The following is a 15,942-nucleotide window of genomic DNA, read 5'->3' on the forward strand; positions in this document are numbered from 1 at the left end:
AACTCGAAAGGTCACGTCCATCAAGTGCGGATTCGGGCGCGAGGGGTGAGGAGGGGATGTACTATGATTCTATCAAGGAACAGTGGTCGCGCTCGCTTATCCATCTCCGTGCTCCGCCACCAGCCGACATCCTACCTCCCCGCGATCAACCACAACAACAACCTCGCATCAGCAGTGCAGAGTCCATTCATGTGATAACACCCGCCGATGCCTCACACATGCTTGCGGACAGAGTTGGGGAGATGACACTTGACCGCAGACAAATGAAATGGATCAAGCCAATGGAAGATGAGGATGAGGATCCGTTCAGGGATATCGAGAGTTTGGTTAGTGAGAGGGATGTGTCGCCGGATCGGGAGAGGAAGGAGTTCTTGCCAATGGATAGTGTGATTGAGGAGGACGTGCCGGCTGATGAAGGGTTGACCACGAAGGAGAAGCTGGAGGCAAGAGAGGTACAGGGTGTAATTGTGACGCCACACGAGGTGAAGGTTGCGGAGGTTGTACAGGCACAAGAGGTCATCGAAGTTGAGCAAACTGTGGCACCCGAAGTGAAGGTGGTGGAGGAGAAAAGCGCCGAGGTCACGGAGTTTGTTCCAGCCTCTCAGCCTGATGAAAGGTCCGAGCAGTGTCAGCAGTGGTCGCCAGTCCGCAGCTCTCCCATTCGCAACGAGCAAATGTCCTTCTTGAGCCCCGCTCGGGCCAACAACCATGTTACCGAGTGGTCTCCCATCCGTGAACACCCGCAACCAAACGATGAGCACACTGCCTCGTGGGACAAATCGAACCTCGAAAGACTGAGCTTCGCGACTCCTCACTACCTCGAGCGTGTCCGCAACAACATGATCGAACACAGCTTCCAGTCGCCAATTCCGCCCACTCCACCGTCGTCGAAGGGATCCATTGCGAGGTCGACATACGCCAAACCTGCACCGAAGCCGAAATTGGCTGCTAACCCGTTGTTGGCACGTATGTCACACTTGAAGCTGGATGAGGGCAATTCATCGCTTATGTCTCTCTCTGCTGTCGACTGTTCTTTTTCCGTCGCTGCTGAGATGGTGTTGAAGGCTTTGACTGACGTCGAGCCGTTCAAGCCTGACTGGGCGAGTATCCGGAAGATCGACCTGTCTGGTCGTGAGTTGGAGAGTCTCATGACGTTGGAGAAGCAGTGCCCGAAGGTCAAGGAGTTAGATGTTAGCGATAATCAGCTCGGTTATTTGACGGGCGTTCCGACTGAGGTCAGGGCACTTAAGGCTAGCGGGAACAGGTTGACTGGGTTGACTACATTCAGTTACTTGAAGGATCTTCAATATCTGGATGTTGCCAACAATGAGATCGATACATTGCATGGGTTTGCTACGTTGTATCATGTGCGTGAGCTCAACATTGACCAGAATGAGATCTCCTCTCTGGATGGGGTTACTCATTTGGATGGGCTGTTGAAGCTGAATGTTCGTAAAAATGGGCTCAAGGAGGTTCACTTCACCAAGGGTCAGTTTGTGAGGTTGGAGGAGCTAGATCTCTCCGGCAACGAGATCACGTCGTTGACTGGGCTGGAGCACCTTCAAAGGCTCATGTCTTTGAGTTTGGATGGGAATCTTATCAAGGAGCTGAAGGTTGTGTCTCACATGCGCAGTCTCAGAACACTGAGGATTAGCGGAAATGACCTCGAAGCCTTCGACGCGTCAATGTTCCCTAACTTGAGGACACTGTATCTCGATGACAACTGCTTGAGCAATGTTCACGGATTGCACGGGTTGAAGTATCTCGAGAACCTCTCGGTAAGGGATCAGAGGAGCGAGGGATTGCAGATCGAGATGCGCGATATCGACGATGTACGGAAGCTGTACTTGTCAGGTAACAAGCTTGCCCGGTTTAATTTCGACAAGGGCTTTTACAACCTTCAGTACCTGGAAGTTGCTGCTACTGGTTTGACTGCATTGCCTGAAAACTTTTCAAGGATGGCACCGAATTTGCGCGTCTTGAACATCTCATACAATGCTATCAGGGATATCTCGGCTCTGCATGATCTGCAGAAGCTTAACCGCTTGTTCGCTGTTGGCAACGAACTCGAGCGTGCTGGTGATGTTTGCAACACTTTGCTCAACCTTCGTCATCTCCAGGTGCTGGACTTGCGCGGTAACCCTCTAACCCAGGGCTTTTACGCACCAGTTGCCATGACCTCCACTACCATCGACCATCGACAGTTGTACACGCTGGCAGTGAGCAGGTCTGCACAGGAAGAGTGGCAAACTCGAGATGCAACGTTCAGGAAGCACTTGCCCGCTGATCTTCAGCTGAAGAGGAAAGCTTATGAGGGCTTGGTGTACACCTCTGCACCAGGGTTGAAGTGGCTCTGTGGAGCTATCGTTACATCCAGAGACATTGCGGATGCAGAGAAAGTATTATCGTGTTTAGAGACCGAGGCAAGGGCGTGAGACGGGGAAAGTATGATTAGCTAAGGGATACCGTGTGAGTTTCTGAGGTCAAGGCGCTGGCGTCTCTTTGACAAATATTCTATGATACCATAGTGGACTTTATCTTTATTCTAATGATAATTTTGCTGGAGGATGTGCGATGTGTAATACCCTGCCGTGGGTTTTGGGATTCGCAAGCTGTGTTAAGCTTCTCACGCTTCCTCGACAACCTTTCGAAATTTCGCCTCCCGTATTCGCAGACGTATCGACACCGGGCGTCTCGCCGAACCAAAGGCATAACTCGTCGCTTTTCTCTCCATTAAGGAGATTTCTAAGGTTACACTCGTGATTTTGGCAACTCATAAAGTTCATCCGTCCGAACCAGCGAGCCGAATCGTGTTATGACTACGTCGTTAATCCTCCATCCTCCCGATTCAGATACGGCGCCATCTCAATACTCTCTTGAGGCTCGCCCTTGTTGTGTACGAAAAGACCCTGAAGTTGAGCCGTCGACACAGGCCTTCCCGTCTCCCGAGAATCCGTCTGACAAACTCATCCGCCTCAGCCTCCTTCCCTTCATAGAACCTCATGAACATTTCTCGGAGCTGGTGCGATGTAGCAGTACCAATCAACCGCTTCATATCGACGCGACCTGGACGGATAAGTGCAGGATCCAACCTTTCAGCATGGTTTGTCGTCATGAAAATAATGCGTTCCTCAGCGGATGCGACACCATCCAACGCATTCAGCAAACCGGAAAATGTCACATTTGAGCGACCATAGCCTGACTCTTCGGTTTGTTGTCGGCCTGAGAACGCGGCGTCGATGTCTTCGAGTAGCATGATTGATCTCTCGGGAGGTTGGAGAGGAGGTGATTCAGTTTGTCGTCTGTTAGGCCTCGTTCGGAGAGGTTCAGGATAGCAATGTTGTATTCGAGTTCCCCAGCTAGAGCCTGGATGAACGATGTCTTTCCAGAACCTGGAGGACCGTGGAGGAGGTATCCTCTTCGGTATGGGATACCGCGTTCGTAGTACCACTTCCCACTTGCCAAGAAGTCTTTGACGTCCGCGACGATCTCTTCTTTGATACCTTTGTCCAGAACCACACTATCCAAAAGACGTCTCCGACGTGGTTGTCCGAAGGGTCTCCATTCTGGACCCCAGGAGGTGTACATCACCGTCTTCTCAAAATGCGCCCATTTCCATTGCTAGACCTTTTGCTTCTTCCAACAGTCCCGTGAATAAATGGCGGTCCCGGGAGAGGGTTGTCAGCGTCACAACTTCCCACGGTGATCCAGTAGATATATCAACCATCTTGGTGTCTCTTGATCTGGTAACTTGAATCTATGTCTCTCCATCTGAAGAAGTACTTGCCAGGTCCAGGGACTAGCGAGAATGTGGTGGGTGCCGAACCGTTGTCGTGTTGTTTGTAGGATGTCTCGACGGCAAGGTGATGTAAGCGTCCGAGACCAAGACCCGCGGAAGCGGTCTTTTGTTGTAGGGACATACAGTGAAGGAACCGGAGGTATGGTTTGTCTTTTGATGGGATTTCGAGGGTGACCAACATTTTGCGTTGGGCCATATGTGCTGCTCTTACTGCACCCTGTCGGGCCATTGCCAACCCAGCACCGAGACCCATCAAACCGAATCCCTACAGGACATTGTCAGTTCTACCACCATAAACCTGGAGCAATAGGTAACGTACAGCTCCGAACAGCGGGTTATCCGTGACCTGACTGAACCAGCCCTTATCTGCCGCTGCCGCTGGAGTAGCAGCAGCACCCTGCTTGATCGCAAGGACACCCTAGATAGTTTGAGGCTGCGTTACCGTCTCTGATACGGTTGCTGCGATGTCTGCCATCTTTGGCTTGGAGGTGGTAACGTAGACTCGTTGACCCTTGCAGTTGCAATTGCCCGACAGCACCCCACATCGATGCAAGGGCCATGTCGTATACGGTATTCCGAACGGCCCGTGCTCTTCTGAAAATGCTCAGGTTTTTCGTCATATGCCTATGAAAACAGTCACCACTCCTACTGTGCATTTACAGTTGACGGCCACCGACACCGCGATCTCTCCAGACGCCAATGTCGACCCAGATCGTGAGGATGACTTCAAGCTGCCAAAACGGTCTTCCCTTACTTGTGTACTGATCTGCAATCTTCTGATCCAGGTGCGTATGAAGACATTGCGACACTGCGGTTCTTATAGTTGTTAGATCTCCTACTTCATCGTCATCCCCACCTCCTCGACCTACGCGAAGAGCCTGGGAGGAACCAACGCCATATCCGGAGCAATCATCGGTGTACCCACGGCCTGTGCAGCACTATGCCTCGCTCCAATGCTCCGTATCAGTAAGAACGGGTACGGAAGACCACTTAAAATTGGTTGTTTGGCCATGGCTCTCGGACAGTTTCTGTACGCCATCGCGGATCGCACGGGATGGTTGTACTTGATCCTCATCGGGCGCATCGTGAGTGGACCCGGTCAGGTATACCTGATGTAGCTTCCCTGGCAAAGTGTTCTATACGGGTCCTGACAGGGCGCTACAGGTTCGGCAAACGTTTCTGCACGGATCCCCGTCAGGTGGGTCTTCGACGCCGTGCGACACTCGCTAGTTGGCTCGTTCTCACACAAGCAGCTGGGACGATGATTGGGCCATTTGCTGGGGCTTTATTATATAGGATTGGGGTGAGTAGTGGGGACTCGAAGTGGTGGAATGGGTATACGGCGCCGGGATGGTTGATGATGGGGTTGTGGTTGGTATTTTTCGTTGTCGTGAGTTGTGTGTTTGAGGATGTGCAGACAGAAATCGTGCAAGAAAGTCCGGAGTCTGATACCGAGGGCCATCCAAAACGCAACCTCCTTTTGAGATTCGCTTCATTCTGGCAGGACGAATTAATCACGCCTATACGCAAGCTCCAACCCCGCCAGCAAGCAGTTCTTGCTTGTATGGTGTGGTACGCAACCATAGCATTCTTCGTCCTCGGTACTTGGGAAGCATTCATCCCATCATATTCCAAAGACGCACCTGGCCTCAAGTTGACACCATTCTCCTCCGGTATTCTTTTCGCGCTAGGGGGGCTTGCAGTTTTCCCGATCCTCGTAGTGAATTTGTTCACTGTGAGGAAAACACAAGAACGGCATACATTCCTCTCTGCATCGTTGGTTGGAATTGTTGGCCTGCTAATCCAGTTGATGACGCAAGTGACGGGGAAGGTGCACTACTCAAGCTTCTACATCAGTTGGGTACTGGTAGCCTTAGGCTTCAACCTCCTCACAACTCTCACGTTCGCTCTACTCAGCAAGCAGCTTCCAAAGGAGTGGAACCTGAGAAGTAGCCTAATCATCCAAACAGGAAACTACATCGGGAGAGTAACAGGAGCCTTATGGGGCGGAGTCAACGGTAAAGTTGGCGCAAACACAACTATAGGTCTCGATCTGGCGTTTGCCGGAATAGCCGTGCTCTCCCTACTTCCCCTCTGGACCTTCATGAAAGCAAAAACAGGATAAGCAGGCATGGTATCTAAGTAGATATATTCGGACCAAGAATACCCAATAAAGCCTAATCATCCACCATGCCAACGTACAAATCACGATCACAACCTGTGGACCTCTGGATAAAGGGCCGCGACCTAGGCCTCGCTATGACGAATCTCAAACCTGAAAGACAAAACGCCTCGTAAAGAACCAACACACACTCATCTCATCAAACACTCCGCTCCGAACACCTCATGCACCACCTACTCGGCAACCCCAACAGCCTCGAGCTTCTCAGTTGCCTCTTCGACCCCTGCATCACCGTTCGCCGGCTTGCCGGATGCTTCGCCATTCTGCTCAGCCTCATCATCGCTCTCATCCTTCCGGTACTCAGTCAAATCCCATTCGTCCTCCTGTCCGTAACCCTCGTCATCGTCATCAAGCAAATCGGGCCTAAACACGAACCAGTTCCTTCCCGAAACCATTCCACCGGCCCTACCAGCCTTAACCTGTGCCTCAATCTTCTTCTGATTATCCTTCTCATCAGCCTCCTTCCTCTCAATCCTCTCCTGTTTCCACTTGTTGAAGGTCTCCAATGTAACGGGCGTGAGGTTCTTGCCCAACCTGTGTCGTTCGGTCTCGATGAAGTCTTCGAGGGTGATTTCGACCTTCTTGTCGTTCTTCTTTTCACCCTTGGTTTTGAGCACGAAACCAGGTGGTAGGGCGTGACGGTACATACAGTCGTTACCGCCATTCGGGCATTCCCATCTCCAACCATATTTGTTGTTCTCAACTGCCTCCAAGAAGAATTTACAGACGATGTCGGTGGTGGTTTTGGGGTTTCCGTGTTTGGACAACACGACGGCAGCGAGACGCTCCTCGTCCCAATCATCCATTTTGTCTTCCTCGACGGCTTCTCCGAGTTCGTCACGAACGTCGGTGTATAGATCCTTCTTGACGACTCTGCGGCCGACGTTGAGATCGTGCGAGAACTTGCACTTTTCGCCCTTTGCACACTTTCCTTCCTGTTTCCAGAAAACACAAAGAATAGTCTTGGGGTCAACACCGAACGGTACCTTGGGTTGGATGAGCGAGGGCTTGAACAACTCGGCGAGCTCAGCCTTCTTCTTCTCCTCGGCGGCCCTCTTGGCTGCGATCCTATCCTTCTCGTCCTCCTTGGCTTTGGCGGCCTTACTGTTCTTTCCCGCCTGCTCTTCTTGCTGTCTAACAGTGTTGACGTAATTCTGGACCTTGGCGGACTTGTTCTTGTTCTTCATACCGAAGGTCTTGTCGACCTTGACGCTCTTCTCCTTCGGCTGTTGGCCTTTTCCCTTTGGTGGCATGTTGGGCGATCTGTATCTGGAGGATGTACTGAAACGAAAGGGGAGTTATTGATACGACCTTGGTATCGATTGCTTCGTAAGGCGATGCCCTTTTTGCGTTTGCGGTGTTCGTTCGTCGATGTCGTGCCCCTCGAAATTCAAGAGAACCCGCAGGTCGACGCGCCACGCCCAAAACGTTTAACATGGGAAGAGCAGGGAATTGCGGTTTTCGATGGGATTGCAATACGCTCTTACACGCATGTGAGGACAGACTCCAATTGGCTTCTGCGTGATTAACCAAACTGTTGGTATGAGTGCTTCAAGCCTTCACAGCAAATCGTAATACTCTTATAACTTCCAGACGGGTATGTCGCTATGCGTACAAAAATTGCCTCCATTTTCCGCCCTATCTTGATACTCTTACATCCCTCTTTACTTCTTCTCCTCCTCCAACGCCGGCATCTCCTCCTCCTCATCACTCTCATCGCCCCCGAAATCCATTCCTCCACCCATGCCTCCCAATCCGCCCATCCCCCCGAGCTTCGACAAATCCAGATTATTGAAATCCATCCCGGGCATACCCATGTTCGCCATCGGGTTAATCCCGGCCATGGGGTTCTCCTCCTCGGGATCCTGCTCGTCCTCATCAACCCACTTATCGAAATCAGTCTTGAGCCAATGTTCCTTCTTCTTCTCCTTGAAGAGTCTGGGCCAGTATTCCTCGTTCTTCTCCTTCTTACGGAGAATGAACTGAATGTTTCTGGTGGAGACGTGGGTGACGGAAGCCTCGGGGTCGATCTCGGCAAAGAACTCAATGTTGAGGGCGTAGGATTTGTCCGAGGTGGAGGAGGAACCGGTGAAGGAGAGGGAGGTGGAGGTGAGGTTGATCGAGGGGGATTTTACGTCGGGGGTGTTGATGGTGAGGTAAACGACGTTCTTGGACTCATCGTCCGCACTTGATCTTTGTGCCCAGAGGACTGTATGAACTGTCAATAATCAATCCGAGAATGCTTGTCGACGTATCATACCTTCGGGAGTAGCCGTTTGCGCAGACATTGTTTCAATTCAGTATTGGATGTGGTAAGTGAAAGTGGGGAATGGTCCTCGTCTCTGTTTAAGCTCGGCCGACGTCTTGGTGTGCGAAGCGCGGGAGTTTGCGGTCATTACGCACAACGGGCACACACTAAGAAAAACTTGGAAGGTGCCAGAAACATAAATTCTTAGGATTATCAAAGATGTTACAGAGATGTCCCTCCCCTTCAAAAGACGCCCAAGCACGGAGGTAAGCTCGGGTATCCTCTGTAAAGGAGGTGTACGAACGACACATCGCAGAGTTAACGTCCGCGATGTGTCTAACCAATATAAGCGGGTCGTTTACGTCCAACAATGTGAGTATGCCATTGAAGGACGAGATAAAGCCGCTATATCTCGAAAGAGACTTCACAAATGGAGGAAGGGGACGGAACCGAGTAAACGGATATTTTATTGAATGTGACCCATGTAAACCGACAAAACTCCGAGATAAAGTTAGTCGACTGACGTGTGACCAGCAGAGTCAGACAATTAAGCAGACTCCTGAGCCTTGCCACCCTTGCGCTGTATGAGTAGTTAGCCCTGATCCACTATAGAAGGTGAAGGGAACAAACCTGAAGGATAGCGAGACGGTCCTTGTCCAACTTCAAAGAAGTAATGACAACCTTGGAGGCGTCAAGACCAACCGGGGCAGAAGCACCGTTGACCTTCTCACGGACGATACGCTCGACCTGAATGACCCACTTGCGGCGGTAGACGGAGGTGACCTTGCCCTCCTTGCCCTTCTGGGAACCACGGACAACGAGGACCTCGTCGTCCTTGCGGATGGGCATGGAGCGGACACCGTACTTCTCACGGAGCTCCTTGGAGAGGGGAGCAGACATGAGGGTGCGGCGGACGGAGGAGGGAGCGGAGAAGTGGGCCTTGCGGCACTGGCGGCGGGAGGAGGAGACGTCTAGGAGACAGTTAAGGATTGGGATGCAAACAAAGAGGGAAGAAGATCCGAGATCCGGTCTCGCAGCATCCATCACCCGTCCGAGGGACCGTTTCATTAAATGACGAGACGAAAGATGGACCGACGGAAAGGCGACGAACAAACGAGACCGGACAGAATTGCAAGGTGGGATTCACGAAGAAGAGCCCACTTGGACAGTTCCACGGAAGGTAGTGGTAGACATACCAGCCGAGTACTTCATTCTGTATTTTGTTGGTGGTCGAACGGGGGGGGGTGTTGGGATGGATCGGACGAGAACTGTATTGCTATTGCTGGGAGGGTCAGATTTTGCAAGGGGAGTCACGTGTCCCTGAGCTGGGAGGTCTCCAAACCCTCAGAACAGCTGGACAGGTACGTAACTGAGATAGACAGGCACAGACAGGCACAGACAGGCATAGACAGGCACAGACAGGTACGTAACAGGCACAGGTACAGTGTCCACCGAAGACAATGGCCCTCCTCCGGCCCTCAGAACAGCACCGATATGCCGAGCTCCTCGCGAGCAGCAAGAGCGCGGCGGCGATGGACTACGACGAGGCCCACGCGTACATCGCCCGCTTCCTCGCCGCGACGCCCTCACTGCACGCGCTCGGAGCTCACCTGGCCGCCCAGTTCAGCTGCCCAATCGCTGCCGTGTCCTGGACTCCGACGCCGAGGACGCTGAGTTCAGTCGTCGAGCTGCTGAGCGAGGGCGAGCACCTGGGGACACCGAGGTCTGGGCTGGGCTATGATGACGCGCACAAATGGGTCTCTGATTTCTTGCGGCGAGTCCCGAGCGAGGAGGGGCTGAGAGTCACGGCGAAGAATCTGTGGAAGATTGATCTTCCCGCTTTCACACAGACCCACACGCTCATCCCAGAAGGCGTCACCGAACACAACGTCGCAGAATCGATACTACTAGCCGCAAACCGCCACCCGGACCGGAAGATGAATGATGTTATGAGTGGGACTTCGAAGGAGTTTGCGGTCGAGATTGTGTCGGGGGCTGGGACGCCGGTTCCTGCGACGAAGGAGAAGGATAGGGAAGGGAGGGAGACGAGTCCGACCAAGAGTGCCTTGTCCACTGTGGCGGACTCACTCATGAGCGGCGCCAGGAAGTTCCTGGGGTTTGGACAAACCAAGTCTCCGGCCAAGGAACACGCCGACCCTGACGACGAGATTGTCGAGATTTCCCCAGGCCCCAAACGAACGAGCTCAACCTCGCAAGCGAAGAAGAGGAGGGCAAGCAAGAAATTCAGTGTCTGGACATGTGGCTGGATGGGATGTGCCGCCGAACTCCACGATCGACCTACGCTGGAGAAACATGTAAAGTCCCAACACGGACTCGAAGCACCTTCTGGTGGATTCCCCTGTGTCTGGCAAGGCGGCTGTTCCGACAAAATGATCGAGTTTGAGAGTAGACCGGAGATTTTGGAACATATCCAGAAAGAACATCTGGATCCGATGAGGTGGGCTTGTGGGGTTTGCACTGGGTTGACGTTCGCGAGGAAGGAGGAGTTTGACAGACACGAGGCTGATTTCCATCCTGACATCTCTGACCCGGAGGACGACAACGGCGAGACCCACGCAATCCGCCGGAAACGGAGAAAGACTGGGCGTAGTAGTCTATCCTCACCGCTTTACACCACACCACTCGCTAAACCCGGTCCGAAGGGTTGGACACCGAAACCGCCCCCAGGGTACTCCATGCCCGAAACACTCACCGGTTCTGGCCGTCGAAAGGGTGAACGCACCAGGGAGGAGGAGGAGGTGGGGAAGAGGAGTATCGTGGATCGGAAAACGAGCGGGTGGATTGATTCGGAGGATGAGGAGGAGGTCAAGGTACAGCGTCTTGCGTTTGAGGGACCGGATGTGACACTGGTGGTAGGAAGGAAGAGGGCGAGGAGGGCGAGGGAGTTGGTTCCTGCGGATAGTTACCGGGCGAAGATTGCGAGGGCGGCGGAGGAGGATATGAGGGTGATTAAGGGGGTTGCGGGAAAGGCGAAGGATGGGTCGGTGACGCCGGAGGAGGGTGGGAATAGGGTCAAGTGGGCGCGATGGCTTAGTTACGTGAAGCGTTGACTGTGGTTATCAAGTATGACAGTGGACTATTTGTATGCGATATCGATTTTGAGGTTATCTACAGGATCATCAATGATCAATACATGCTTACTCAGCTGCGTTCATTTCCGGGCTTCTATTAGAGATTAATGATTGCTATCCTTGCCCGGCCGTCTAATAACGCACACCGTACTCAATCATCCATATCCTCCGTCTCCAGCACCACCTCCTCCTGCGCATCCTGCAAACTACGAAACAACCCCTTCTCGGCATCCCCACCCAACGCCCTCTGTACTTCTAATCCCAGATCCCACCTCGACTCCTCGAGGAATCCCTCAATCCCCTTCATAGCATCATCCACATCAAACGCACTCATTTGACTCATTTGACTCAGTGCTCTACTCATACCCTCGCCGCCCTTTCTGTTGGAGGGAAGAAATGCCGTGGGGTTGTAGGAAATTGGCGAGTCGAGGAGTGCGCTGAAGGGTTTTGGGGCGGGTGAGGCGGTCGGTGTGGTGAAGGTGCGGAAGTGCAGACTTGCTCCGTTTGCATGTCCGTTTGCTGGCTTCGGGGTTGAGGGGGTTTGAGTTTCGGCGATTGGTCCGCTTGGGGTGGGGTCGAAGTGAAGGGTGCCTAATGGAGCTTCACCTGTTCCAGTTCCGTTTGTAGCATTTGTCGGTGCCGGCGTCCGTTGAGTGACCTTCTCCTTCGTCTCCGCGATCGTAGGCCGGGGCGCAGAGCTACCGACTCCAAGCAGCTCTCCCCATTTGACCTCCTCCCCACTTCCTTCCACCAGCGGCGTAGCAACTAAGCTCAACTCGCCCACCTCTCTCGTCGGTGTATCCAACACTGGTTTAGGTGGGAACAGGGTAGATGACCGCATTGCCTCCACAAATGATAGTTTCGCTTTCGCTAGTTCTTCCTGTGTATTCATGTCTGCTAGGCTTGCGCTGGAGGTGTTAACATCGGCGCGGGTTATTGGTGATGGAGGTGATTGCTGTTTTTCGGGTGAGGGTACACGTAATGACGTGGGAGCTGGAGCAAGGGAGGCAGGCTCTTCGTTGGCCGTGACGAAAGTGTCTTTGTTGGTGTTCGTTTCAAGCTCTTGTACGCCCTCAAAAGGGGCGAACGGTGACAGCTGCGGTGGTGCAGATAGTACGGGAGCGGAGTTACCGACATGTAGAGTATCCTTGGCTGACTCGCACACACCTCCGTTACTTTCTTCCACTACCTCTTTCGCAGATTCCGTAGGCAGTTTTGTAACGATCATGGTCTGTTTGGTCCGTGATTTGACGGGGCTCAATGCGTCGAAATCTACGAAGCGAGGCTTCTCGACGGGTGCGAGGACGGGTTTAGGTGAGTTGAGCATGTTCCGTAGATCCATTGGGGATGATGTTCGTCGTTGTATGGATGACGGCGGGTCACCCGCAACTGGAGGAACAGGAGTAGGACTGGATGGGTAGCGCACGCCCGTATATTGCGCATTGATGACAGCTGCCCGAGGTGTTTGCGACCCTTCAAGTGCTGAAGATGACCTTGCATTCAAATCGGAGACCGGTAGTACGGGTGTATGCGCCTCCATCCCAACACTTCCATTCGTCGAAGCGAAATTCGTGGCTAACGACGTGTCGTCCATCTTCTTCCCAGTCACCACCCCCTGCTTCTTCCTTGCCGAGAAATACTGGTTGATTTTGTCTGCCGGACCAGGTGTACTCGTCCCCTCTCTCCTTTTCCTCTTCTTGCTCGTTGCCGCAACACTGCTCGCCTGACTGAGCATACTGCCATTCCCCGTCCCCTCCTGCACACTGGCACACACCAAATCATCCACTCGTATCGCCGTCCTCCTCCACGGATGATGCTCATCCTTCAACGGAAACGGACCCCGTATCGAAGCCGACAATATAAAGAGATCATGGCCGTCTTTGTAGCGTTGCGCACACATGTTTTCGCGATGTCGTCGGGCGGAGAGGTCGTCTTCTGGATCGGAATCTGGAGCAAGGACGAGGGTGTCTGGTGCCATAAACTGTGGACAGCAAAGGACCGTTCAGGTAGACGGTTATGAATAAGAGGAGCAGGGGGTGTTCTGTTTGGGGGACCGTTGTTATGGCGTTGCGCTCACGCCTGGACCATCATCACCATTCCCGATTGGGAACATGACGAACTGCAACTGTAACGTAGTTCTCCCCCGCTCAACCAAGGTCAATACCACCAATGGGAGACGACTCCAATCCTCGAGATACAATTCGTATTCTCATTGCGACCGACAACCATGTTGGTTACCTTGAGCGCGATCCTGTCCGTGGAAATGACTCCATGGTCGCCTTTGACGAGGTGATGCAACTTGCGAAGTCTGAGGATGTGGATATGGTCCTATTGGGCGGTGACCTATTCCATGAAAACAAGCCAAGTCGAAAGGCACTGTATCAGTGCATGCGGAGTATTCGCCTAAATTCTTACGGGGATAAGCCGTGTGAGCTACGAGTATTGAGTGACCAATCTGTGGCGACGGAGGATACGTATGCTCTTCAAAGTCTATCACTAGCAAAAGTCGAGGACTGACGAGCTTACAGTGCCGTCGCACATCTAAACTACGAAGACCCCGATATCAACGTCGCCATTCCCGTCTTCTCCATCCACGGAAACCACGACGACCCCTCCGGCGAAGGTCGTTTTTGCGCCCTCGACATTCTGCAAGTAGCAGGCCTCGTCAACTACTTTGGACGTGTCCCCGAAAATGACGACATCAGTGTTCGTCCGATCCTGCTCCAGAAGGGCGAAACGAAACTCGCGTTATACGGTCTTTCTAACGTCCGAGACGAGAGGCTGTTTCGCAGTTTTAGGGATGGGAAGGTGAGGTTCATGAGGCCTGCTATGGGTCCGGGAGGAAAGGACGAATGGTTCAATTTGATTGCGGTACACCAGAATCATACGAGTCATACGGAGACGGGGTACCTCCCTGAATCCTTCATCCAAGATTTCTTCGACATGGTCCTCTGGGGCCACGAACACGATTGCCACATCGAACCCCGCCTCAACACCGAGCAGAACTTCCACGTCATCCAACCTGGGAGTAGTGTTGCGACGAGTTTGAGTGCGGGTGAGAGTATCCCGAAACACGTGGGTGTGCTGAGTATCCATAAGAAATCGTTTTCGTTGAAGACGATTAGGTTGACGAGTGTGAGGCCGTTTGTGATTAGGGATATTTCGTTGAGCGACGAAAAAGCCATCAGACCGAATACGGAGAACAAGTCGTCTGTGACGGCGTTCTTGATTGAGCAGGTGGAGGAATGCATTACGGAGGCAATCGAGGAGTGGCGAGAGGCACAGGGCCCAGAAGACCGGGACAAGACACCTCCGTTACCTCTCGTACGGTTGAGGGTCGACTACGCAGGAGGATATGACGTCGAAAACCCGCAACGCTTCTCCAACCGCTTCGTCGGTAAAGTCGCGAACTCGGGTGACGTCGTCCTCTTCCATCGCAAACGCGCCCAAGCGACTCGCAAAGCCCGCACAAACATCGACGTTGACGACACAGATCTCCTAGCAGAACACGACTCACTCGACAAGATAAAAATCCAAACTCTGGTAAACGACGTTCTTTCCAAACAAACACTTGCGATTTTAGCCGAGAATGGATTAGGGGACGCGATTTCGCAATATGTGGATAAGGATGATAAGAATGCTGTTAAGCAGTTTGTAGATGATACGTTGACGACGCAGATGAAGACGTTGATGAGGATGGATGTGCGGGAGGAGGATATTGACGGGGCGATTGAGGCGCAGAAGGAGAAGGAGGCTGAGAAGTTTGCCAAGAAGGTTGGGAGGGAGGAGCAAGGAGCAAGGAAGAAGGCGGTTGAGAATGATGGGCTTAGTGAAGATGACATGCCCCCGCCTAGGAGGAGGCAGGTGGCGAGGGATGATGACGAGGATGAGGAGGAGGAAGAAGAGGAAGAGCCGCAGCCGAGTATTCGGACGACGAAGCGGGCGCCGGCCGCCAAGAAAGCTGCTCCGGCGAGAAAGGCGGCGGCTACGTCTACAGGGAGAGGACGAGGGAAGAAAGCCAAGAGTCCAACACTGGAAATCTCAGATGCAGAAGACGATATCATCGACGACGAAGAGGACGATTTTGAGAGTGTACAATCTACGCGTCGGAAGGCACCATCGCGGGCGATGCCGCCGCCGAAAGCCAAGGCCGCACCAGCGAGACGAGGAGCAGCGCGTCAAGCGCAACTGACATTCTCGCAACCCAGTCAAGCACCGAGTCAAACTCCAAGGAAAAGGGCAGCCGTGGAAATCAGTGACGACGAAGACGATGGATTCGAGAGCATGAAGAGACCTGGTGGTAGATAATGTTAACATTTAACTCGTCTTGTAATAAGTCAGGGGTTAAGCGGCGGAGTTCTTGCCCCGCTTGGCATGGCCTGCGAATGTACCGGTCGGTTAATGCGGCAAACTTGGACAGTTGGGCGAACGCGCGTCCAGCTGCAGAGTGATTGTCGGCGCGGAACGAGAATAATAAGCATCCGTTCCGAGAACGTTAAAAGCAAGACCCCTGCTGCGGTAAGGATGGGGACCAGCATACATCCAGGGTAGCATAGCATACACCCCCAGCGACAATGGACAGCGAACATAGGGATATCGAGAAGGGTCCTCAGACGGACGG

At 53.0% G+C, this 15,942-nt stretch overlaps 9 protein-coding genes across 9 annotated transcripts; 4 read left to right on the top strand and 5 right to left on the bottom strand.

The window, feature by feature from the left end:
- The first annotated feature begins 200 nt into the window (after positions 1-200).
- On the top strand, positions 201-2,500 carry SAICODRAFT_30860 (L domain-like protein). Its single transcript, XM_019167779.1, has one exon. It carries the CDS (start codon positions 219-221, stop codon positions 2,433-2,435), a length of 2,217 nt encoding a protein of 738 aa, XP_019023165.1. The 5' UTR covers positions 201-218; the 3' UTR covers positions 2,436-2,500.
- A 319-nt stretch (positions 2,501-2,819) lies between these two features.
- SAICODRAFT_35832 (uncharacterized protein) lies at positions 2,820-4,274 on the bottom strand (the record flags this gene model as incomplete). Its single annotated transcript, XM_019168445.1, has 7 exons — positions 2,820-2,942; positions 2,963-3,263; positions 3,377-3,566; positions 3,628-3,743; positions 3,784-4,064; positions 4,119-4,217; positions 4,242-4,274. The coding sequence occupies 7 exons, from the start codon at positions 4,272-4,274 to the stop codon at positions 2,820-2,822; spliced, it is 1,143 nt and encodes a 380-aa protein (XP_019023166.1).
- A 110-nt stretch (positions 4,275-4,384) lies between these two features.
- SAICODRAFT_81854 (MFS general substrate transporter) lies at positions 4,385-6,158 on the top strand. The gene is made up of 3 exons (XM_019171257.1): positions 4,385-4,584; positions 4,630-4,913; positions 4,964-6,158. Exons 1-3 carry the CDS (start codon positions 4,420-4,422, stop codon positions 5,922-5,924), a joined length of 1,410 nt encoding a protein of 469 aa, XP_019023167.1. The 5' UTR covers positions 4,385-4,419; the 3' UTR covers positions 5,925-6,158.
- On the bottom strand, positions 6,137-7,341 carry SAICODRAFT_94063 (uncharacterized protein). Its single transcript, XM_019171918.1, has one exon. It carries the CDS (start codon positions 7,232-7,234, stop codon positions 6,155-6,157), a length of 1,080 nt encoding a protein of 359 aa, XP_019023168.1. The 5' UTR covers positions 7,235-7,341; the 3' UTR covers positions 6,137-6,154.
- Positions 7,342-7,614: 273 nt separating this feature from the next.
- Positions 7,615-8,333, bottom strand: SAICODRAFT_81862 (HSP20-like chaperone). Its single transcript, XM_019171258.1, has 2 exons — positions 8,242-8,333; positions 7,615-8,190 (listed from the first exon to the last, which is right to left on the bottom strand). Exons 1-2 carry the CDS (start codon positions 8,267-8,269, stop codon positions 7,646-7,648), a joined length of 573 nt encoding a protein of 190 aa, XP_019023169.1. The 5' UTR covers positions 8,270-8,333; the 3' UTR covers positions 7,615-7,645.
- Positions 8,334-8,776: 443 nt separating this feature from the next.
- Positions 8,777-9,480, bottom strand: SAICODRAFT_66403 (60S ribosomal protein L26; the record flags this gene model as incomplete). Its single annotated transcript, XM_019170227.1, has 3 exons — positions 9,426-9,480; positions 8,860-9,200; positions 8,777-8,809 (listed from the first exon to the last, which is right to left on the bottom strand). Exons 1-3 carry the CDS (start codon positions 9,439-9,441, stop codon positions 8,777-8,779), a joined length of 390 nt encoding a protein of 129 aa, XP_019023170.1. The 5' UTR covers positions 9,442-9,480.
- A 3-nt stretch (positions 9,481-9,483) lies between these two features.
- On the top strand, positions 9,484-11,386 carry SAICODRAFT_136108 (uncharacterized protein). Its single transcript, XM_019165459.1, has one exon. The coding sequence runs from the start codon at positions 9,690-9,692 to the stop codon at positions 11,298-11,300; it is 1,611 nt and encodes a 536-aa protein (XP_019023171.1). The 5' UTR covers positions 9,484-9,689; the 3' UTR covers positions 11,301-11,386.
- Positions 11,387-11,430: 44 nt separating this feature from the next.
- Positions 11,431-13,371, bottom strand: SAICODRAFT_72006 (uncharacterized protein). The gene has a single exon (XM_019170729.1). The coding sequence runs from the start codon at positions 13,297-13,299 to the stop codon at positions 11,473-11,475; it is 1,827 nt and encodes a 608-aa protein (XP_019023172.1). The 5' UTR covers positions 13,300-13,371; the 3' UTR covers positions 11,431-11,472.
- A 119-nt stretch (positions 13,372-13,490) lies between these two features.
- SAICODRAFT_94073 (DNA repair exonuclease) lies at positions 13,491-15,790 on the top strand (the record flags this gene model as incomplete). Its single annotated transcript, XM_019171919.1, has 2 exons — positions 13,491-13,795; positions 13,850-15,790. The coding sequence occupies 2 exons, from the start codon at positions 13,491-13,493 to the stop codon at positions 15,627-15,629; spliced, it is 2,085 nt and encodes a 694-aa protein (XP_019023173.1). The 3' UTR covers positions 15,630-15,790.
- Positions 15,791-15,942: the final 152 nt, after the last annotated feature.

This window comes from Saitoella complicata, assembly GCF_001661265.1.
Source record: "Saitoella complicata NRRL Y-17804 unplaced genomic scaffold SAICOscaffold_16, whole genome shotgun sequence".
Classification (NCBI taxonomy): domain Eukaryota; kingdom Fungi; phylum Ascomycota; class Saitoellomycetes; order Saitoellales; family Saitoellaceae; genus Saitoella; species Saitoella complicata.

Excerpts from the sequence above, each read along its gene's own strand:
- SAICODRAFT_81862 (XM_019171258.1), bottom strand. The coding sequence starts at position 8,269 with ATGTCTGCGCAAACGGCTACTCCCGAAG. Across the intron at positions 8,191-8,241 it reads GCAAACGGCTACTCCCGAAG|TCCTCTGGGCACAAAGATCA; the intron begins GTATGATACGTC and ends CAGTTCATACAG.
- SAICODRAFT_81854 (XM_019171257.1), top strand. The coding sequence starts at position 4,420 with ATGCCTATGAAAACAGTCACCACTCCTACTGTGCATTTACAGTTGACG. Across the intron at positions 4,585-4,629 it reads TCTGCAATCTTCTGATCCAG|ATCTCCTACTTCATCGTCAT; the intron begins GTGCGTATGAAG and ends TATAGTTGTTAG. Across the intron at positions 4,914-4,963 it reads CCCGGTCAGGTATACCTGAT|GTTCGGCAAACGTTTCTGCA; the intron begins GTAGCTTCCCTG and ends AGGGCGCTACAG.
- SAICODRAFT_94063 (XM_019171918.1), bottom strand. The coding sequence starts at position 7,234 with ATGCCACCAAAGGGAAAAGGCCAACAGCCGAAGGAGAAGAGCGTCAAG.
- SAICODRAFT_136108 (XM_019165459.1), top strand. The coding sequence starts at position 9,690 with ATGGCCCTCCTCCGGCCCTCAGAACAGCACCGATATGCCGAGCTCCTC.
- SAICODRAFT_72006 (XM_019170729.1), bottom strand. The coding sequence starts at position 13,299 with ATGGCACCAGACACCCTCGTCCTTGCTCCAGATTCCGATCCAGAAGAC.
- SAICODRAFT_30860 (XM_019167779.1), top strand. The coding sequence starts at position 219 with ATGCTTGCGGACAGAGTTGGGGAGATGACACTTGACCGCAGACAAATG.